Raw genomic sequence first — 17,144 nt, 5'->3', positions numbered from 1 at the left:
CCCAGTCCAGATACAAAGAGCATGTGATATCACCTCATGCTATGTAGCAAGAATCCCTATATTATTTTGTCATGGAACTTTTTCATAATACAATTGATGCAAATGGTGTGTATTTCCTTTAGTTCTATGAAGCACAAAGCAAAATAAACTGAATGGTGTTCTTATAAAATGAACATATGGAGTATAAAGAATTTTAGAGTCAGTTTTCAGATCAGCTTCATGATGGCCTTAAGAACTGCCCTTGTCTCTTAGCTGTCCATCACTGAAATGGGATAACTTAATATAGTTTTCCAAGGCTCCAGAGCCCATTAATGCAGAGACAAACCTCTATGAGATTATATGCTCAGAAATTACCATAATAAATGCCCAATTAACTAAATACAACTACAAACTTTTCCATGGGGACACTGGCTAACTTGTTTGCTATTGCTATTCTACAGTTCAAGTTATTCAATCAAGTATTTATTTAGGTTGGGATGTCAATCCATACACACAGAGAGGCACCACACTTGCTCCTCTTCCTCCTCCTCTGAGGGAATCAAGGGATAATTCTGGAATAATAAAACACTAGCAACTACTTTACAGGCCAAAACAAGGATAATTGGAATGGAAGGAGCTAAAAGGTAGCTGATAGAGGTACGTCCTTCCAGCAAAAGTCCCTAGTGCTACAGTGAAGAAGAGGATGCCTACTGAGAACTTCAGAATAAGGTCATACATCGCTCAAGTGTCTTGTCAATATATTGGCATTTAATGACTTTGGGTACTTATTTTAGCCTTGCAAACATTACAGTTATATTACTCACATGAAATTTTACCCAAATGCTTAAATGCTGTTTGATATTTTTAAGTGAAGCTTATAATTTAACTAAAACATGAAGAATCAGAACTAAAATGGCTAATTACAGCAAACAAAGAGGGCTGAATAGCATATGAGATGGAGGCACTGAACAAGAATTATTTAAGTTTCTCATGAGCAATGTTCTCATATCTCTACGTGACTACTCTCAGATGATGCATGCTGGGCTCTAGGCAGTCAGATCCAATAACAATTAAAACAGGCAACGGAAAATGATTCTGCCCTTAGCATCCTGGGTTGGTGGGGGAGTGATCTGCTAGAAAATATTCCACAAAACAGCACATAGCATTGAGCTTACTAAACAAAGTCACTGAAGAGAAAATTATTGATTTTGAAGGGTGTTGAGATTATTCATATTTCCTCTCCACTGGTGTGAATCTATTAAATGTAAAGAAATGCTCAAGAAATGCCGAGTTCCATCCACATGGTAAAACAGTTGAAAAATATCAGGAACATGTATTTTGAAGTTACTGTACAAGCTGAGGGTTACTGGTTACTAAAATACTGAAGATAGTTTAACAAGCATAGGTAGGGCCAATTCAGCACCAACATTTTTAGCACTAAACCAAAAAGCCTAAAGAATTTACCCTGTAGCCAAGACACACACTGCTAAATTCCCAGGACTTTTCAGAGCTCACTCCCTCCTCAGGACTGCCTCTGCCTAGATGATCTCACCAGCCACCCAGCCTCAGCCCAGGCTGGTCACACTTTCAGATGCTGCTGCTGGAACAAGAGGTACTGAATGTGACTGCCCGGAAAAGGGCTCAGCTCTTACATTAGAAGAGTTTTATCCACGGTATTGCTGTCCCATAAAGACAATATATTAGAAACAGGAAGCAAAGAAGAGCCAGCAGGTTACACTGGCTCTGCACAGCTCTGATGTCAAAGAAAATGAGAGGCAGCAGATGGGACTATGCCAAGAACCAAACTGAGGGAGCCACAGCATCCTGAGCTCCTGGTGCCCTGACCATGTGTGTACAACACAGCACAGCTTCTGTGCCTTGGACATGTGTGTGCAACACAGCACAGCTTCTGTCCCTTGGATATGCTCTGCACCAGAGTACACATAATTGCACATCGAGCTGTTGGCTTGTAGCCTCCCTAGGAGGGGCAAGCAACAAATATGTGCATTTCCTAAGTTCTTCTGCTTCTGATTGTCTTCTCTGCTTTCCTCTACTACCCTGCTTAAATAGGAAATACTTTCACTTCAGCTGTGTTGCTCTGTTTGGAAAGAAAATGAAGACATGTCAAATACACAAATTATGTTTTTCTCTTATGTTTGTAGGACCATCTTGGAATACTCCAAACCTGTGACACATGTACACGTGTAATCATGAACCACTGAAGAGAAAGTATGTGCTGGAATATTTTATTAAGAAGACTCATAGGAGAATCCTTTTCCTCAAGTCACTCATAGTCAAGATTCAATGTTTTATAACCACTTCTTCAGCACAAGTGTGCGGCACAACTACAAGTAGAGGCCAAGTTAACATATCTACTTAAATGTTAAGGTAAATCTTTTATGTCAGTTATTCACTATTCACACTGTTTGCCAGCACCCGCGGGTTCCTCGGGATGTTCGGAGCTGTTCGCGCTCCCGTCGCGCCTGCCCGGGGCCCCATGCGCCATGGCGGTCCCCGCCGGCCCCCCCGCATCCGCACACCCACATCATCCTACTCCTCCTCCCTCGGAGGGCGGGCGGCAGCGCGCAAGGTGTGTCCCAGGTGCCCGGCTATATCAGGCGGCGCGGCGGCGGCGCGGCGGCCCCATGGCGGCGCCGGTCATGGCCGAGCCGCGCTCCAAGCGGCCCCGGGTGATGCTGCCCGCCTGCCCCGCGCACCGCCCGCTGCCCGGCAGCCGCGTCCGCCACGGCTTCCCGCCCTCCGTGGAGGAGGCGCTCTGCGGCGTCACCGGCGCACAGCTGGAGCTGCACTACTGCCTGCAGGCGCTGGTAAGGCGGCGGGCTGCGCACGGCCACGGGAGGGCATGGCGGGCTGCGTGTGCCTCCATCGCCCTGCGCCGGCAGCCACCGGCGGAGGAGAGAGGAGGTGCCGGAGCCCGGTTGAGGAGGGTTTAGAGTCGGGCTGGGACGGCACAGCGCTGCCTGTGTCCTGACCCAGGGGGTTCGGAGGCTCTCCGGGCTCCCCGACCCGCCGGCGGCAGCGCTCCTGCTAAAGCCGCGCCGCGGCCGCTGCGCCCACACGGCCACGAAAACAACGAGGAAAGTCCGTAACGAGATGGCTATGATACGAGCGCTCGTGTATTTTGGGTAATTCACAGAGGGCCTTTTGCCTGGAGAAAAGGGTCAGGAAGAGGAGATGCTAACAGCTTTGGAGTATAACGCTTGAGTGGGTTTCCCCCAAACTTTGTTGAATAGCTGCGTGTGTTAACTGTAGTCTGTGAACGTTGCGGATGGCTTAGGGTTTCTTGCTCCACAGGCATGAACTTTGGACATGAAATCATAAAAGGTATCATTGATACCATGTCAAATTCATGCCAGAATTGCATCTGGCTACATTATCAAGTGTTAAGCAAACATATAACTTAACAGAGACATTAAAATTAAAAAATCAAAATTATCAATGCCATACCTTCTGATGGCAAGCATCCACAGGGAAGCAACACAAAATATATTCAGTATATTCCCAAGATCTTTCAATTGAGTTTGGTATCAAGTATAAGTTAAATGAAAATTTAAGTATGCAGTAAAACATGTTAAGCCTGTGGAAGAAAAAAGTTGTAGTGATTGGCAGCTGGATAGGATGGAGAAAACTCAGTTAGAAATTGACTGTGGATAAATCAAACCTAGAAATGTGAACATCCTAAATAGTGAATGATTGACATAAAAGATTTACCTTAACAGTTAAGCAGATGTGTTAACTTGAATTCCACCTGAAGTTGTGCTGCACACGTGCACTAAGGAACTGCTTATAAAACACTCAATCTTGGCTGTGCTGTCAACAGAAACAGGAATGAGTGACTTGAGGAAAAGGATTCTGCAAATAAAGCAATGAATGTTCTTAATAAAAGGTTTCAGTATGTGCTTTCTCTTCGATGGTTTATGGTTGCGTGCGTCTATGTGTGTCACAGGTTTAGGTTGTCCCAAGAAGGCCCTAAAAATATGAAAAAAACATACACTTGTGTGTTTAACATGTCATTGTTTTCTTTCTGAACATAGGTGAAATGAAAGTATTTCCTATTTAAGCAGGGTAGTAGAGGAAAGCAGAGAAGACAATCAGAAGCAGAAGAACTTAGGAAATGCACATATTTGTTGCTTGCCCCTCCTAGGCAGGCTACAAGCCAACAGCTCGATGTGCAGTTATGTGCAGAGTATGTCCAAGGGACAGAAGCTGTGCTGTGTTGCACACACATGTCCAAGGGTCACCAGCTGTGCTGTGTTGTACACTCATGGTCAGGGCACCAGGAGCTCAGGATGCTGTGGCTCCCTCAGTTTGGTTCTTGGCATAGTCCCATCTGCTGCCTCTCATTCTCCTCACCATCAGAGCTGTGCAGTGTTCCAACCTGTGTAACCTGATGGCTCTCCTTTGCTACCTGCCTGTAATACTTCTCTTTATGAGACAGCCATACCATGGATAAAATATTCTAAATATAAGAGCTATTAGATCTGTTAACATGGTTAAATATGGCAGTGGTTTAAGTTGTTACTTTCCCATACAGAACAGAACAAGGCCAGCAGAGGATTTAGGGTTGTAATACTTCTGAAGTTATAGAATGACCTGGTTTGTAAAGGACCTCAAAGATCATCGGGTTCCAAACCCCCTGCCATGAGCAGGGACGCCTTTCCCAAGACCAGGCTGCTCAGAGCCAGCCTGGCTTTGAACACTTTCAGATGGGGCATCCACAGCTTCTCTGGGCAACCTGTTCTGGTGTCTCACCATCCTCACAGTGAAGAGTTTTTTCCAAATACCTAATGCAAACCTGCTCTTTCAGTTTTAAGCCTTTCCCCCTTGTCCTGTCACTGCATGCTCTTGTAAAAAGTCCCTCTCCATCTTTCTTATCAGGCACTGGAAGGACACAATTAGGTCACCAGAGCCTTCTCTTTTCCATGTTGAACAAACCCAATCCTCTCAGCCTTTCCTCACAGGAGAGGTGCTCCATCTCTCTGATAACTTTGTGTTCCTCCTCTGGACTCGCTCCAACAGATTTATGTTCTTCCTGAGATGCCTTCCCAGGCATGAGTTACATCTAATATTGAAGGTGTATAGTTCAGTAGCAGTATCCATTATTTTGGAATACCATGTCCATAATAAAGCTGATAAACAGGTGCAAAGTTGTGCTTGTTCTCTTTCTGGTATTTGTCTCATCTTTCTCATAACTTTGAATGCTAACTTTTGATTGGAATGTAGGCCTGCAGGGATAAATTTTATGTTCCCTGTTCTGGGAATATGTTTAAAAAACAAAACAAAAACCCTCCACAAAACACAATTACAAAACACACACATGCTAACCACTCATAAATAAAATATTCTGAAGAACTCTTAACTGCTATTGCAAGAGTAACATCAGTACTACAGTTGCCTGACCTATTAAAAGATAGAACGAGTTCTAGTAGAAGTATAGATTTTTCATTTTATACTCCAACTACTCACTTCATTTATTGTAGAAATTGGATCAAGGTCTCCAAAGTGATCGTGCTTCGTGAACAAAACACCTTCCATTGGAAGGGTCTCGCAAGTTCTGTTAAAGCCACATTCTGCTGCAGGTGAGTCCCATATCTGGCAAATCTTAACACTCTTGTTTTGTGTGCTTAGGGTGAATATTTTGATCAGTCACATGTGGCTCTAACAAATATTTCGAAGTTTTTCCTGCATCAAGCTCTGGAAGAGAGAAAAGCTGCAGAGGCGTTAATGAAGTATCAGCAGGAAAGAGGAGGCCATTACTGCTCTAAAACCATCCAGGTGGGTAGTAGTCAACAAATTTTCAAGCAGCTGTGATCTGTTTAACTTACTGAATTATATTGTTGGTACTTCAGATCTCTGCATTCACCCACTATTAGATTTCCAGATATAATTTATCTGGCATTCTTGTGTACACAGTTTTGTTCTTGATTGTGATGCCTAGAAACTGTCAGACATACAGTCCTGACTCTATGGGGTTGTTTTCCAGCCCAAAAGAATATGGACAGTTTTCCCCTTTTCTTTCACTCAGCTGGATACTGCTATTTCCAGTATGCTGCAATGGATTATGACTCATTAAATTGTGCTGAAACAGTTCACTTGTCTCCTTCACACTGAACCTAAGTGGAAACTTAGACATGACTAGCACCTAAGAAAAGGAAAAACCATCCATCTTGGGGCAGTAGTTGATTTCCTAAAGTACAGCTCATGACAGAATTTGAACCAAGATCTAACCTGGGCTTGCACAGGTACAAAGGAATAACGCAAAAGTTTTCAGGAAAAAAATAACCCACCTCATTTAAGACCAAGAGGCTGATTCTCCTCTACCAAATTAGTTAATACAGAATGCTCTTCTCTGGTCCATCAGAGCAGTTAAGCTGTAGAAAGTAAAAAAGCTATTGCAAAAACCTTTCTTAATACTCAGTTTGCATCAAGGAAGAGCTTAGGACTTCCAGTACTTAAAGGGAACATACAGGAAATAGAGAAAGGGACTCTTTGTCAGGGAATGCAGTGTTAAGATGAGGGATAACAATTTTTAACTGAAAGAGGGTAGATTTAGGCTAGATATCAGGAAGTCTCTCTTTACTGTGAGGGTGGTGAGACAGTAGAAAAAAATGCTCAGAGTAGTAGAGGATCCCCCATTACTGGGAGTGTTCAGGGCCAGGTTCAATGGGCCTTTGAACAGCCTGGTCTAGTGGAATATGGCAGAGGGTGGGGACAAGATGATTTTAAGGTCCCTTCCAACCCCAACCATTCTATGATTTGGTTTCCTGGTGTAAGAACCCTCTTCAGGCATAGCTGCTGCTATGTAAATCTGTTCTTTGAAGAAATGCTTGGATTCTGCCACTTGTGTTTATAGCCTGAAAAAAACAATAGATGCTCCAAACTGGAAGTGGTTGTTGCAAAATCGTAGTACAACTTTTTTTAGAGCACTAGGTTAAGTTGCAGGAATCCATTAATGAATACAGATACATGAGCTGTTCTTTTGAGTAAATACGATTCTGTCTTTGTTTTCAGAAACCAAACTGTGATTATGCAGTCGGTCTGATGAAAGCCCTGGAACTAGCAATGGTACAATGGAAAACTATGCTACGATATTTTGAAGAGCTTTACACCCTGAGTGTTGAAAATGCAGATCCACACAGTGCAAACACTATCAAGAAACAATTTATTGGGCCCAAAATCCAGAAGATCAAGCTGATGGGAGATCTGCTGACCAATGCTCGCAGGCTTGACTGTTCCCAAGATGGCAGAAATAGTCTTGGGGATTACTTTATGGACCGGCTACAGAAAGAGTTCAGGACCAGCATAGAGCCAGAGTCTAGTGGTCACTGCAGCCCCTGCCCACCTCTCCAGGAGTGCACAGGAGCTGCAGAAGGTCTGAAGCGACCCCAGAGAGAATGCTCCCAGCACAGAAATGGCATAGGGCCAATATATGCAACCATACACTGCACCACGATGCTGCCACAGTGTAACAATGGCACAAGAGCAAAGGTGAAGCAGGGCAGGGAGGGCCTTTAATGCTCAGTCTGCTGCAGCTACAGGGCAGCTCCTCAGGCAAACCTGACCCAAGGGTGGAGCTAGGACCAAAACTCAGGAGACATGATGCTCTATCCCTCCTCCTGCTTAAACCCCATCCCCTCATCCTTTGCTGAATCACAGCTCAAAATCTAGCCCATACCACTATTAGCTTTAAATGATAGCAAGGTTGCCAGCTAGATTGTCACATTTATCTATGCAATTCTTCCTGGAAGCCAAAAGTTCTTAAGCTTCTTCTCTCTCTTAAATGATTAATAGGATCAGTTAGTGCAAATTATTTTAAGAATATATATAAATTTTATTAAAACAAATAAAAAATAAATCACTGCACCTTCAGTGCAAGGAAACTTTTACATGGCAGAAGATCCAAATACTAGTTTTATATTACTGAATATTTTATTTTACTATTCAGTATTTTTAATTACTAACAAATATAGTAAAATAATGAACTTTTTAAAAATACTTGTTCAAAAACAATGGGTTTTTTGTCTTATTTCTATCATAGTAGCAATTTAAGTAAGTAGTCTAATGAATTACTGGTCAGCTATTTCTAGTGGTATACTTCAGGATGAAGGATGCAAACATTTCCTCAACAGGGGGAATAAGAAAATGTGCTGATTTCTCTATAGTTATTGCCTAATTGGCTTTTCTCATCCCGAGAAAGCAGATGAGAGAGAAATTAGGAGTTCTCATTAGATGAGAACTTTAGAGGTTCTAGGGCATATTTTGCAAGTGTCACCGAAGAGAGTAACTCTAGGACTTTGTCCAGACTTAACATAGGATGATTGCTTTAATTATGATACAGAGCCCTATCTCAGCTAGCTCACTAAAGGTATTACTGTGGCACTCCTGCTACTTCTTATATTCCCTATTTGGTCCCAAGGAGGAGCATGAGATCCTAGTGAAAAAAGAGTACACTTAACTAGAATTGCATCAGTCAGAATTGCTACTTATTAGTTTTGCCTTTCAATTAGGGCAGTGTTAGCCAGCTTGGTTCAAGTGCAGAAGTGTCCAAATTCCTCTCATTAGTCCCCTACCAGAGTGCCTCATTCTGAACCCTGGCTCCCAAGGTCACCTAAGAAGAGCAACTGGCCAGATCAGCTGCCTGCAGTTAGGGATTTTTTGTCATTATATACATCTTTTCTGCAGTTGGGGTTTGATTCATTGGAAGATTGCCTCACACTTTTGTGTAATACTTTAGCTGATACTCCTGTTTTGCTTAAAAATAAATTCAGTTCCATGTCTGCGTCTCCAGTGTATTCCTCAGTTCACCACCCAGGCATGCTGGTAATCTTCTCCAAGAGATTTTGCATATGTGTACAAAACCGTGCCGGTATTTTTCTGCATATGAGAAAGTTGTGCATGATGGAAGAGTATGACAGAGTGAAAATAAATGCCAGAAAACTGCATTACTCTAAAAGCACTGCATAATGAAACATTTTTAGCAAACTCTGATAGAGCTAGAGTAGCAATTAAGTAGCAATTTCTGCAAAGCCCACCTTCTGTTGGTGTTGTAACACGGGTCAGAAAATTACAATGCAGATGTTTTCCCAATCTTTTCTGTGAATGTGGTCCAGCTTTGGGGTGGGGATGGGGAACACAAACACTTTAAAACAACTTCTGTATTCATCCATAAAAATACTGCCAAGTGCCACAGGTACGGCTCAAAGCACTTTTAGAATCATGCTAGATTTGCCTGTGTTGAAATTGCTGCTCTTAATACAGCAGGACTCTAAAAGATATTTCCATCTGGGCTAGATTCCATCACCCATCCTCACGCTGAGCATACCTTATTCAACAATTAGTTCCACTGACTTCAACTCAACATGAATAAGAGCAATGGAATCTGTCTCTCTCAGTATTAAAATACAGCCCACTACGTGTGAACAGAGCAAAGCTATTAACTGAATTCTAAACTAGTGCTGTGTAAAACTACTTCATGTACTACTAGTAATGTTTGACCTACTTGTACAACAACCTTCACCTTTTAAAAGCTGATCACCTGAAACATAGTTACAGCTTCCCCCATGGTTTACAGCATTTAACAAAGTCCAACATAACAAAGAACCTGACTTCTAAATTTTTCAGAGCTACACTTACTTGCCTCTTTTTTTTCTATGAAGTAGTGCATGTCTGTATCTCAGACTTCTCATGTTCATCTTCTAACCAAATGTATCCACACACTCTAAGGATATAAGTCTTTTTCTCTCCCTTTTCCTTTACCAGAACATATTCTGGGCCCTCTGCCTCTAAAGACAATTCTGTTAATTCCAGATAAACTCAAAATCAGCCTCTATCTTCTGAAAAAGAAAAGAGAAATCAATCAGTTACTGTAGATAATAAGCTCTTCATGTCCACATGCTACTTCTGCTGAGAGGGCATACACATTTGTGAATATGGTCTCAGATTTAACAATACCTGTCAGTTGTGTACAGGATTAATCTATCCATGTTTCTAAGTGTAGCAAGTACAATCTGCTTCTGCCTTCCCAGCTTCCTTTTCAATCACATCCTGAAAAATAATCTATCAAGGTTGAATGTAGAATAGGTTAAGGGCAACAGCTCTTATAGAAACTTCGCAAATTCTCTTTCTCTGCTGAATGCTTTTTGAGCCACACTCTCTGTATCTGTACTACCAAAGCAGTGCCCAAACAATCCAAACACACAACCTGGGAAAACTGAATAGCTAGTGCAGCACCAGTACCCTAAACATAGCATCCAAACCGGAAGATCAGGAGAGACCTAATCTTTACTGAAATTCTGAGTTACAGCCCCAGAGGCTTTCAGAGATGTTTAAAAATGGAATCCTTGTAAATGCTTGCCATAAGCACTACCTATGGTGGCCTGCTCTTACAGTTAGGAGTGCCCTTGAAAGTCTCCAAGTGAAGATTGTTCTGTCCTTCATCCTCTCCACTGTGGCCACACAAAACTGAGAAGAGCATCTCAGGGTTTGTTCTTTGCAAGAATTTTTTTTTCAGGCCTCACTGTACATGGCAACATCTTTCTGGACAAACCTGTCTTGGGGAATTACACTGGAAAGTGGATGTTAGTGGTGGCACCAGCAGGGAATCACAAAATCAGAATTGTTAGGATTGGATGGGATGTCTGGAGACAAGCATGTCCAAACCCAAAGGAAGGTGTCCTCAAGGGCACTTTCACTGAAAGACTACTGTGTGGAATTTACTTGGTCACAGCCTTCTCCTGACCTTTTCACTTGGAGGAATTCATGCACTTGAGCCCACATTCATGGGCAATTGTTGGCAAACTCCCTGTAGTGCTTGTCCAAGCCCCACTGTTTGTTACCACTTTGCCCAAGGTAATCCCTACTCACTCAAGTCCCTGAGTGTCTTTTCCTGGAGTCACATATAAGCTACAAACACACAGAGGCAGAATAGGCTATAATAATGACTAAATATTAGGTAAAATTACGTTTTGAAAAAAATTAAGCCAATGGTCTGGAGAGAGTTTAAGTGTCTTGAGTGGGTCACACTGCCAGCACAAAGCCTTGATATCCCATTTTACATGTTCAGTTGTTACAGCATAAAACTCTTTCTCATTTAAATTTATTCTACATTATTGTATACCTTGCACTACTTTGAATACAAATTATTTCTACTTTGTTAGCTGTTCAATAAAGATTTAAAACCAATTATCTTTATTCCTTCTGGATCAAAGAACATTTGCAATAACATTGAGGTGTCTCAACAAAATTGCTACTCTGCCTCTCAGAAACAGCTGGAAGATACATTTCTAAATGTGTAGGGGTGGCCAGTAGGTGATCTCCCTCCTTGGGACATATTGCTTTTCAGTATCGGGTACACTGAAAAAATTAATTTCTACATATAGTTTTATCTTTAAATAAAAGTTTTATCTTTTAGAGATACTGACAGAATGCAACTTACAGTTCTTATCTTGGTCTGTATTCAAAGATATTTAGGTAAGTAGAAAATGAGAAATGCAGATTAGGAATTTTTGCCAAAAAACAAATCATGCGATAACAAAAGAAGCCACCGTCATGACAGCCATCTGAGAAATCATAGGCACAGGGACTGGGAATTGATCATTGACGGATGTTTTTTACCTTTTGCGATTCTGTCAGTCAGCCCCTTGTCCCACTGAAAACAGAGCTTTGCTGCTGATTTTGAATGAGCTGAAATTTTGCCAACATTTATAACTGCAGAACAGAAATTATTTTTCGTTTTTGGGACATAAAATATATGCACTACTATTTTAATGATTAAGTCAGTGAAATCACATAGTTGAATTACTGAATTCCTCTGAGAGGAACCTAATTTCTCATCTAAAATGATACTCAAAAAAACAGAGTAAAAACTCTGGCACCGTTGAGAGGCGTTACCAAAACCCATCCCATTTCCCCAAGCTCCAAACTATCCCGCTGTTAGAAATAAATCCTTATCGCGCGAGCCGTCCAACGCCACGGTACGGACTGAGATCCATCTCTCCCAAGGTTTCCGAGTGAAGGTGAACAGAGCTGGAAGAGGAACCCGGAATGCCGGAGTTCGCAGGGGTTCCCGAGGGAAGGAAGGCTGGCGCACCGCGGGCACGGCGGCGCTTCCCACTGGGACAGGCCCGCAGCGCCACCGGGTGGCCACCACCTGCCCGTTTTGCCGCTTCCCGCTCCGCGGTGTCCCCTCTTCCCCTCTGCCCCGCACCTCCCGCCTCTCCGCGATGTCCCCGCTTCCCCTCTGTCCAGCACCTCCCGCCTCTCCGCGATGTTCCCGATTCCCTTCTATACAGCACCTCCCGCCTCTCCGCGGTGTCCCCGCTTCCCCGCCGTCCCGCACGGTCCCTGCTGTCCGCGTGTCCCCTGGAGCCGCCCGCCCCCACGAACGCCCCCGCAGTAATTACCCTTGTGGCCGTGGAGCCGCAGACAGACCTGCCCAGGGGCTGGGGGCTTTTTCCCTGTGAGGAACCAGCGGAGCTGTCACCGGTATGTTCGGTGTGTCCCCCCGAGCAAGCGGCCGGCGGCACCCGACACCTTCGGGCATCGGGGCGGCTGCTCTCCCTGGCGCGGCGGCAGGGCGGGCTGCTGAGAAAGGTAAAAAAAAACCCGGGGGAAATGTAGCCCTGCGCGCATCCGAGCGCCCGGGCTGCCGCTGCCCCTGAGGGACACCGCGCCCCCCCCGCCGCCCCGGCCCCCGACCCGCCCGGCCGCGCCCCCCGACCCGCCCCCGCCCCCCGACCCGCCGCGCCGAGGGGCTCAGCCATAAATACGGCCCCGAGTGGCGCTCCCGGACCGGCACGGCTGCGGAGGGGGTCGGGGCAGCAGCCAGCGCTGGTGGCCTCACCTGGGAGAGGCTGCGACAGTCCCGGCTTTGCGCACCCGCCCGGCCGCAGAGCAGCCCAGTCGAAGGCCCGTCTGCTCTGAGCCTCTCGCTGTCCCCTCTGCCGCTCCCATGGACTTACTTGGCCCCATGGAGATGACAGAGGGCTCCCTCTGCTCCTTCACAGCCACCGATGACTTCTACGATGACCCGTGCTTCAACACGTCAGACATGCATTTCTTCGAGGACCTGGATCCCCGGCTGGTGCACGTTGGGGGTCTGCTGAAGCCCGAGGAGCACCCGCACCACCACGGGCACCACCATGGGCATGAGGAGGAGCACGTCCGGGCGCCCAGCGGGCACCACCAGGCTGGCCGCTGCCTGCTGTGGGCCTGCAAGGCGTGCAAGAGGAAGACCACCAACGCTGACCGCCGTAAGGCTGCCACTATGAGGGAGCGCCGGCGGCTCAGCAAGGTCAATGAGGCCTTCGAGACCCTCAAGCGCTGCACCTCTACCAACCCCAACCAGCGCCTGCCCAAGGTGGAGATCCTACGCAACGCCATCCGCTACATCGAGAGCCTGCAGGCCCTGCTGCGGGAGCAGGAGGACGCTTATTACCCAGTGCTGGAGCACTACAGTGGGGAATCGGATGCCTCCAGCCCCCGCTCCAACTGCTCCGATGGCATGGTGAGTGCCCCAGGGAGGACTCCCTGCCACCAAGGTGCCCTGGACGCTGTTGGTCCAAACCTGAGCAGGTCAAGTCACCTCTTCCTGCCCTTCCTATAGCAGCTGCCTTCTGTACCTCCCCAGGCAGAAGACAAAGTCCTTTCTCGTGCCTTGAGCACTCGCAGTGAAGGGAGGTGGGGTCCCCACATGGCAGGATCTTTGGGAAAGAAGAAGGATCTCATACACATTTTGTTCCCTGGGATAAGAAGTTAGGCAGGTTCCCCATGTCCTAGAGGAGCCAGGGCAAAGCTGCTGGGGGAGAACTTTGGGAAGCTGCCTGGAATGGGCACCTGGGGGCATTGCCTGTGATCCCGTAGCTCCTGAGGCATCTCTGTTTCCATCTTCTGCTGTATCATTACCTTTGAATCCTCTAAGAACAGCAGAGAGCAAGGGCCCCATAGGACATGGTAGTTACACAGGAATTGGTAAAACTCTGGGTTTTGTTTTCTGCCATTCATCATGACAACAGGAGGAGTGTCTAAGCAACAAGAATTGTTTTTCTTGACCCTTAAGAAAAAGATTCTCCATTTCTCTTCTTACTTACTTCATCCCCTCCATAGATATTTACAAGCAATAGGAAGGAGAATCCAGGCTTTTAGTCCTGTTTGTACATTATGGGCATGGGAGAAGAAGGGTGGGTGCCAGAGAGGGTGCCTCAACCCCACATCTTTTGGCTGGGGCTGTAGGTTCAGCCTCTGGTGTGACTCTGGGCTGGTGGGATGTGGTGACCAGAGTCCAAGACAGCTCTCTGGATAGGCCATGAACTGCCCTTTCAGACCAGAGATTGCTTTTTGTGCTCTGGTGGGGATAGTTGTTACTGAGTTGAGTATCTGCGATTATAAGAGACTTAGATTGGAGAGATTTACACAAATTATTCCTCTTCAAGATACAGCCTCTTTTAATAGAGGAATTTGATTGTAGATTAAAGTATTGGGGAAAAAAAAACATTAGTCAATGTTGTAGAGCACTTTCTATATTAAATGGAAATGGGAAGAGAAACTGAAGGAAATACAAAGGAACAGGGTAGACTGAGGCTTTTAAAGAGGAATTCATGTTTAGAAAAATCTTGAAAAACTAAATTAAAAAGACATAATTCCCCTTTCACACAGGTCTCAGGACACTAAGATCTCCCTGTTGTAAACTAAAGATACATGAAGGGCTGTATCTGATCAGAATGCTGGAAAGCCTCATCTCATCTGTAAAGCTGCAGCATCCGACGCAAGGGTGGTAACTTTCCTGTGGAACAGCTGTGCCACTTAAAATATTATGGGGTGGACCCCCTTCTAGCCATGTTTTTCCTTACTCAAGGAATCTACAACTTGATGGCATTCCAGACAGGACTGGAATGATGGTGCAGGCCAGAGCCTGAAATATGAAATTAGATGGTCCCTGGAATTCGGGTAAGAGTCTGACCTCACTTGGATTTCTCTCCTTCCCAGATGGAGTACAGCGGGCCTCCTTGCAGCTCTCGCAGAAGGAACAGCTATGACAGCAGCTACTACACAGAGTCCCCAAATGGTGAGTACATGCCCTAAGGGCAGTGTGAAACACTGCGACAGAGGCAGGCAGTGCAGCAGCTTTCTTGTGCCTGCTCCGTGTCCAGTTGGGCTGAGAGAGGAACCTGCCTTTCCAACCAGCAAGCCATTGTTGCTGGTAGAGGCACTGCATTTCCTCTAGGTGTATTTGGAAATAGGGGGATATGTTATAGCTGTGTTTCCCATTTTGCAAATCTAACAGTTGGATAGAAGTATGTTATTCTCTGCAACTAATTTCAGCATTTAACCATTTCTACATGAAGACTTCTTACTCTATAATTGATCCAAATTGGAGTAATTTATGACTGATTTCAAATCTGCTCTTCCCTTTCAATGGACTCAGTGAAGCCTTAGATCCTCCCCGTCCCCAGAGCAGCACGCCGTGGTTGGATCTCTCTTCCATTTTGAAATTACAATCTGTTTTCTGGTAATTGGTGTCCTTCAGCACTACTCATTTTCTCTGAGTCTTCACATGCCCACAAATGTGTAGTGCCCACTGATGTTAATTACCCATTGGATAATCTGAGCACCTTTTTGTCTGTTTTTTAGATCCAAAGCGTGGGAAGAGTTCTGTTGTTTCCAGTCTTGATTGCCTCTCAAGCATTGTAGAGAGGATTTCCACAGATAATTCCACATGCCCTATACTGCCTCCAGTGGAAACTGTTGCTGAAGGGAGTCCCTGTTCCCCTCCAGAAGGAGTGAGTCTGAGTGATGGTGGAGCCCAAATTCCTTCCCCCACCAACTGCACCCCACTCCCCCAGGATAACAGCAGCAGCAACCCCATCTACCAAGTGCTATAAGGACCCCTCCACTGGACTGCACCAATTTGCTCCGTTTGGCCTTAATCAAGACCTGCCTTCTAAGGTTGAAAAGACTTTTAAGACTTGTTCCAATTCTAAAATATCACTGAAAATTCCTTCAGCTATCTAACTTTGCAAACCTGTATCACTTCAAAGTACACATAGTTATTTATTGGTTGTTAAACTAAAGTTATTTAATACATCTAGAGATAAAATTGTATACCATGAAATCCCCAGTGTTTAATCTGGGCTGTGGGGAATAGGAAGCAGGCTCTTGAATGTGGAGGAAAATAGAAATCTCCAGCAGTAGTGGCATAATAGATCCTTCCTGTTCTGGCCAAAATAAGGTTGTGGACCATTTTTTATAAAACTTTTGTATAATTGTAAATAGAAGAGTTGCTTTCCAAAAAAAAAAAAAAAAAAAAAAAAAAGGAAAAAAAAAGAAAGAAATTAAAAACAAAACAAAAACTTAAAAAGGGGAAAAATTTAAAAATATTTAATATTGCTTGGTTTGTTGTGTCAAACTTTAACTTTATATATTTATACGATGTGTTTGCCAAGCATGTTTTCAGCAGTATTCTAAATAAAGACCCTTATTTATAAAATCTGTGGTGTTATCTTGACTTTCATTAGGGCTTCTAGAATTACTAGTGCATTCAGGAGTGGTATTAGATCTCTGCCTTGGCAGGAAGAAGATACAGGCTCTGATTCAGCAAAGAAATCAAGAACATGCTTCAGTTGCACTACTTTGCATAAATATGCTGCTGTTAAAGGGTCTCCTTTCTTCATATTCTCTTGTGATCACTGCTAAACCTAGACCTGAGCATCACAGGTCATTATTAGAGGGATCAAAAAATAAGCATGTTTCTCCTCCTGGCCCCAGAATTTACAATTACATTGTAGGACTTGATCTTACAAAGATGTGTTGAAACTAAGAATCACAAAAAATTAGTCTCTCCAAATTCCAGTGTAGCTACTGAAACCATACAAAACTCACAAAAACAGGTACTACATTTTTGGACAAGTGTTCACATTTTTCATTCAAGTTCAATTTTTCAAGTGTTTGTACCAATTTCATGTATTCTCAGGTATTAGAAACTAATTGCAAAGGAGTTTTTGTCATAAAGTTCAAGTTACAGATCACAGTTTTCCTCAAGTTCAAGTTGGAATGTAAGCCAAAGATAGGCAGTTTTAATTTGGATTTGAACTTTATGCATCTCTGGCAGCACTGCTCCAGGGATTTGCTTCTTGTTTAGAGCCTCTCTA

The 17,144-nt window shown here is 44.4% G+C and overlaps 2 protein-coding genes across 2 annotated transcripts; both read left to right on the top strand.

Annotated features, from left to right (window-relative positions):
* The first annotated feature begins 2,632 nt into the window (after nt 1–2,632).
* LOC128789957 (ferritin light chain-like) lies at nt 2,633–8,777 on the top strand. Its single transcript, XM_053946320.1, has 3 exons — nt 2,633–2,807; nt 5,629–5,775; nt 7,012–8,777. The coding sequence occupies exons 1-3, from the start codon at nt 2,640–2,642 to the stop codon at nt 7,513–7,515; spliced, it is 819 nt and encodes a 272-aa protein (XP_053802295.1). The 5' UTR covers nt 2,633–2,639; the 3' UTR covers nt 7,516–8,777.
* Nucleotides 8,778–12,949: 4,172 nt separating this feature from the next.
* On the top strand, nt 12,950–16,282 carry MYOD1 (myogenic differentiation 1). The gene is made up of 3 exons (XM_053946319.1): nt 12,950–13,504; nt 14,983–15,061; nt 15,628–16,282. Exons 1-3 carry the CDS (start codon nt 12,950–12,952, stop codon nt 15,876–15,878), a joined length of 885 nt encoding a protein of 294 aa, XP_053802294.1. The 3' UTR covers nt 15,879–16,282.
* Nucleotides 16,283–17,144: the final 862 nt, after the last annotated feature.

This window comes from Vidua chalybeata, chromosome 6 (genome assembly GCF_026979565.1).
Source record: "Vidua chalybeata isolate OUT-0048 chromosome 6, bVidCha1 merged haplotype, whole genome shotgun sequence".
Classification (NCBI taxonomy): domain Eukaryota; kingdom Metazoa; phylum Chordata; class Aves; order Passeriformes; family Viduidae; genus Vidua; species Vidua chalybeata.
The sequence above is the reverse complement of the archived record's forward strand: the minus strand, read 5'-3'. Positions and strand labels throughout refer to the sequence as shown.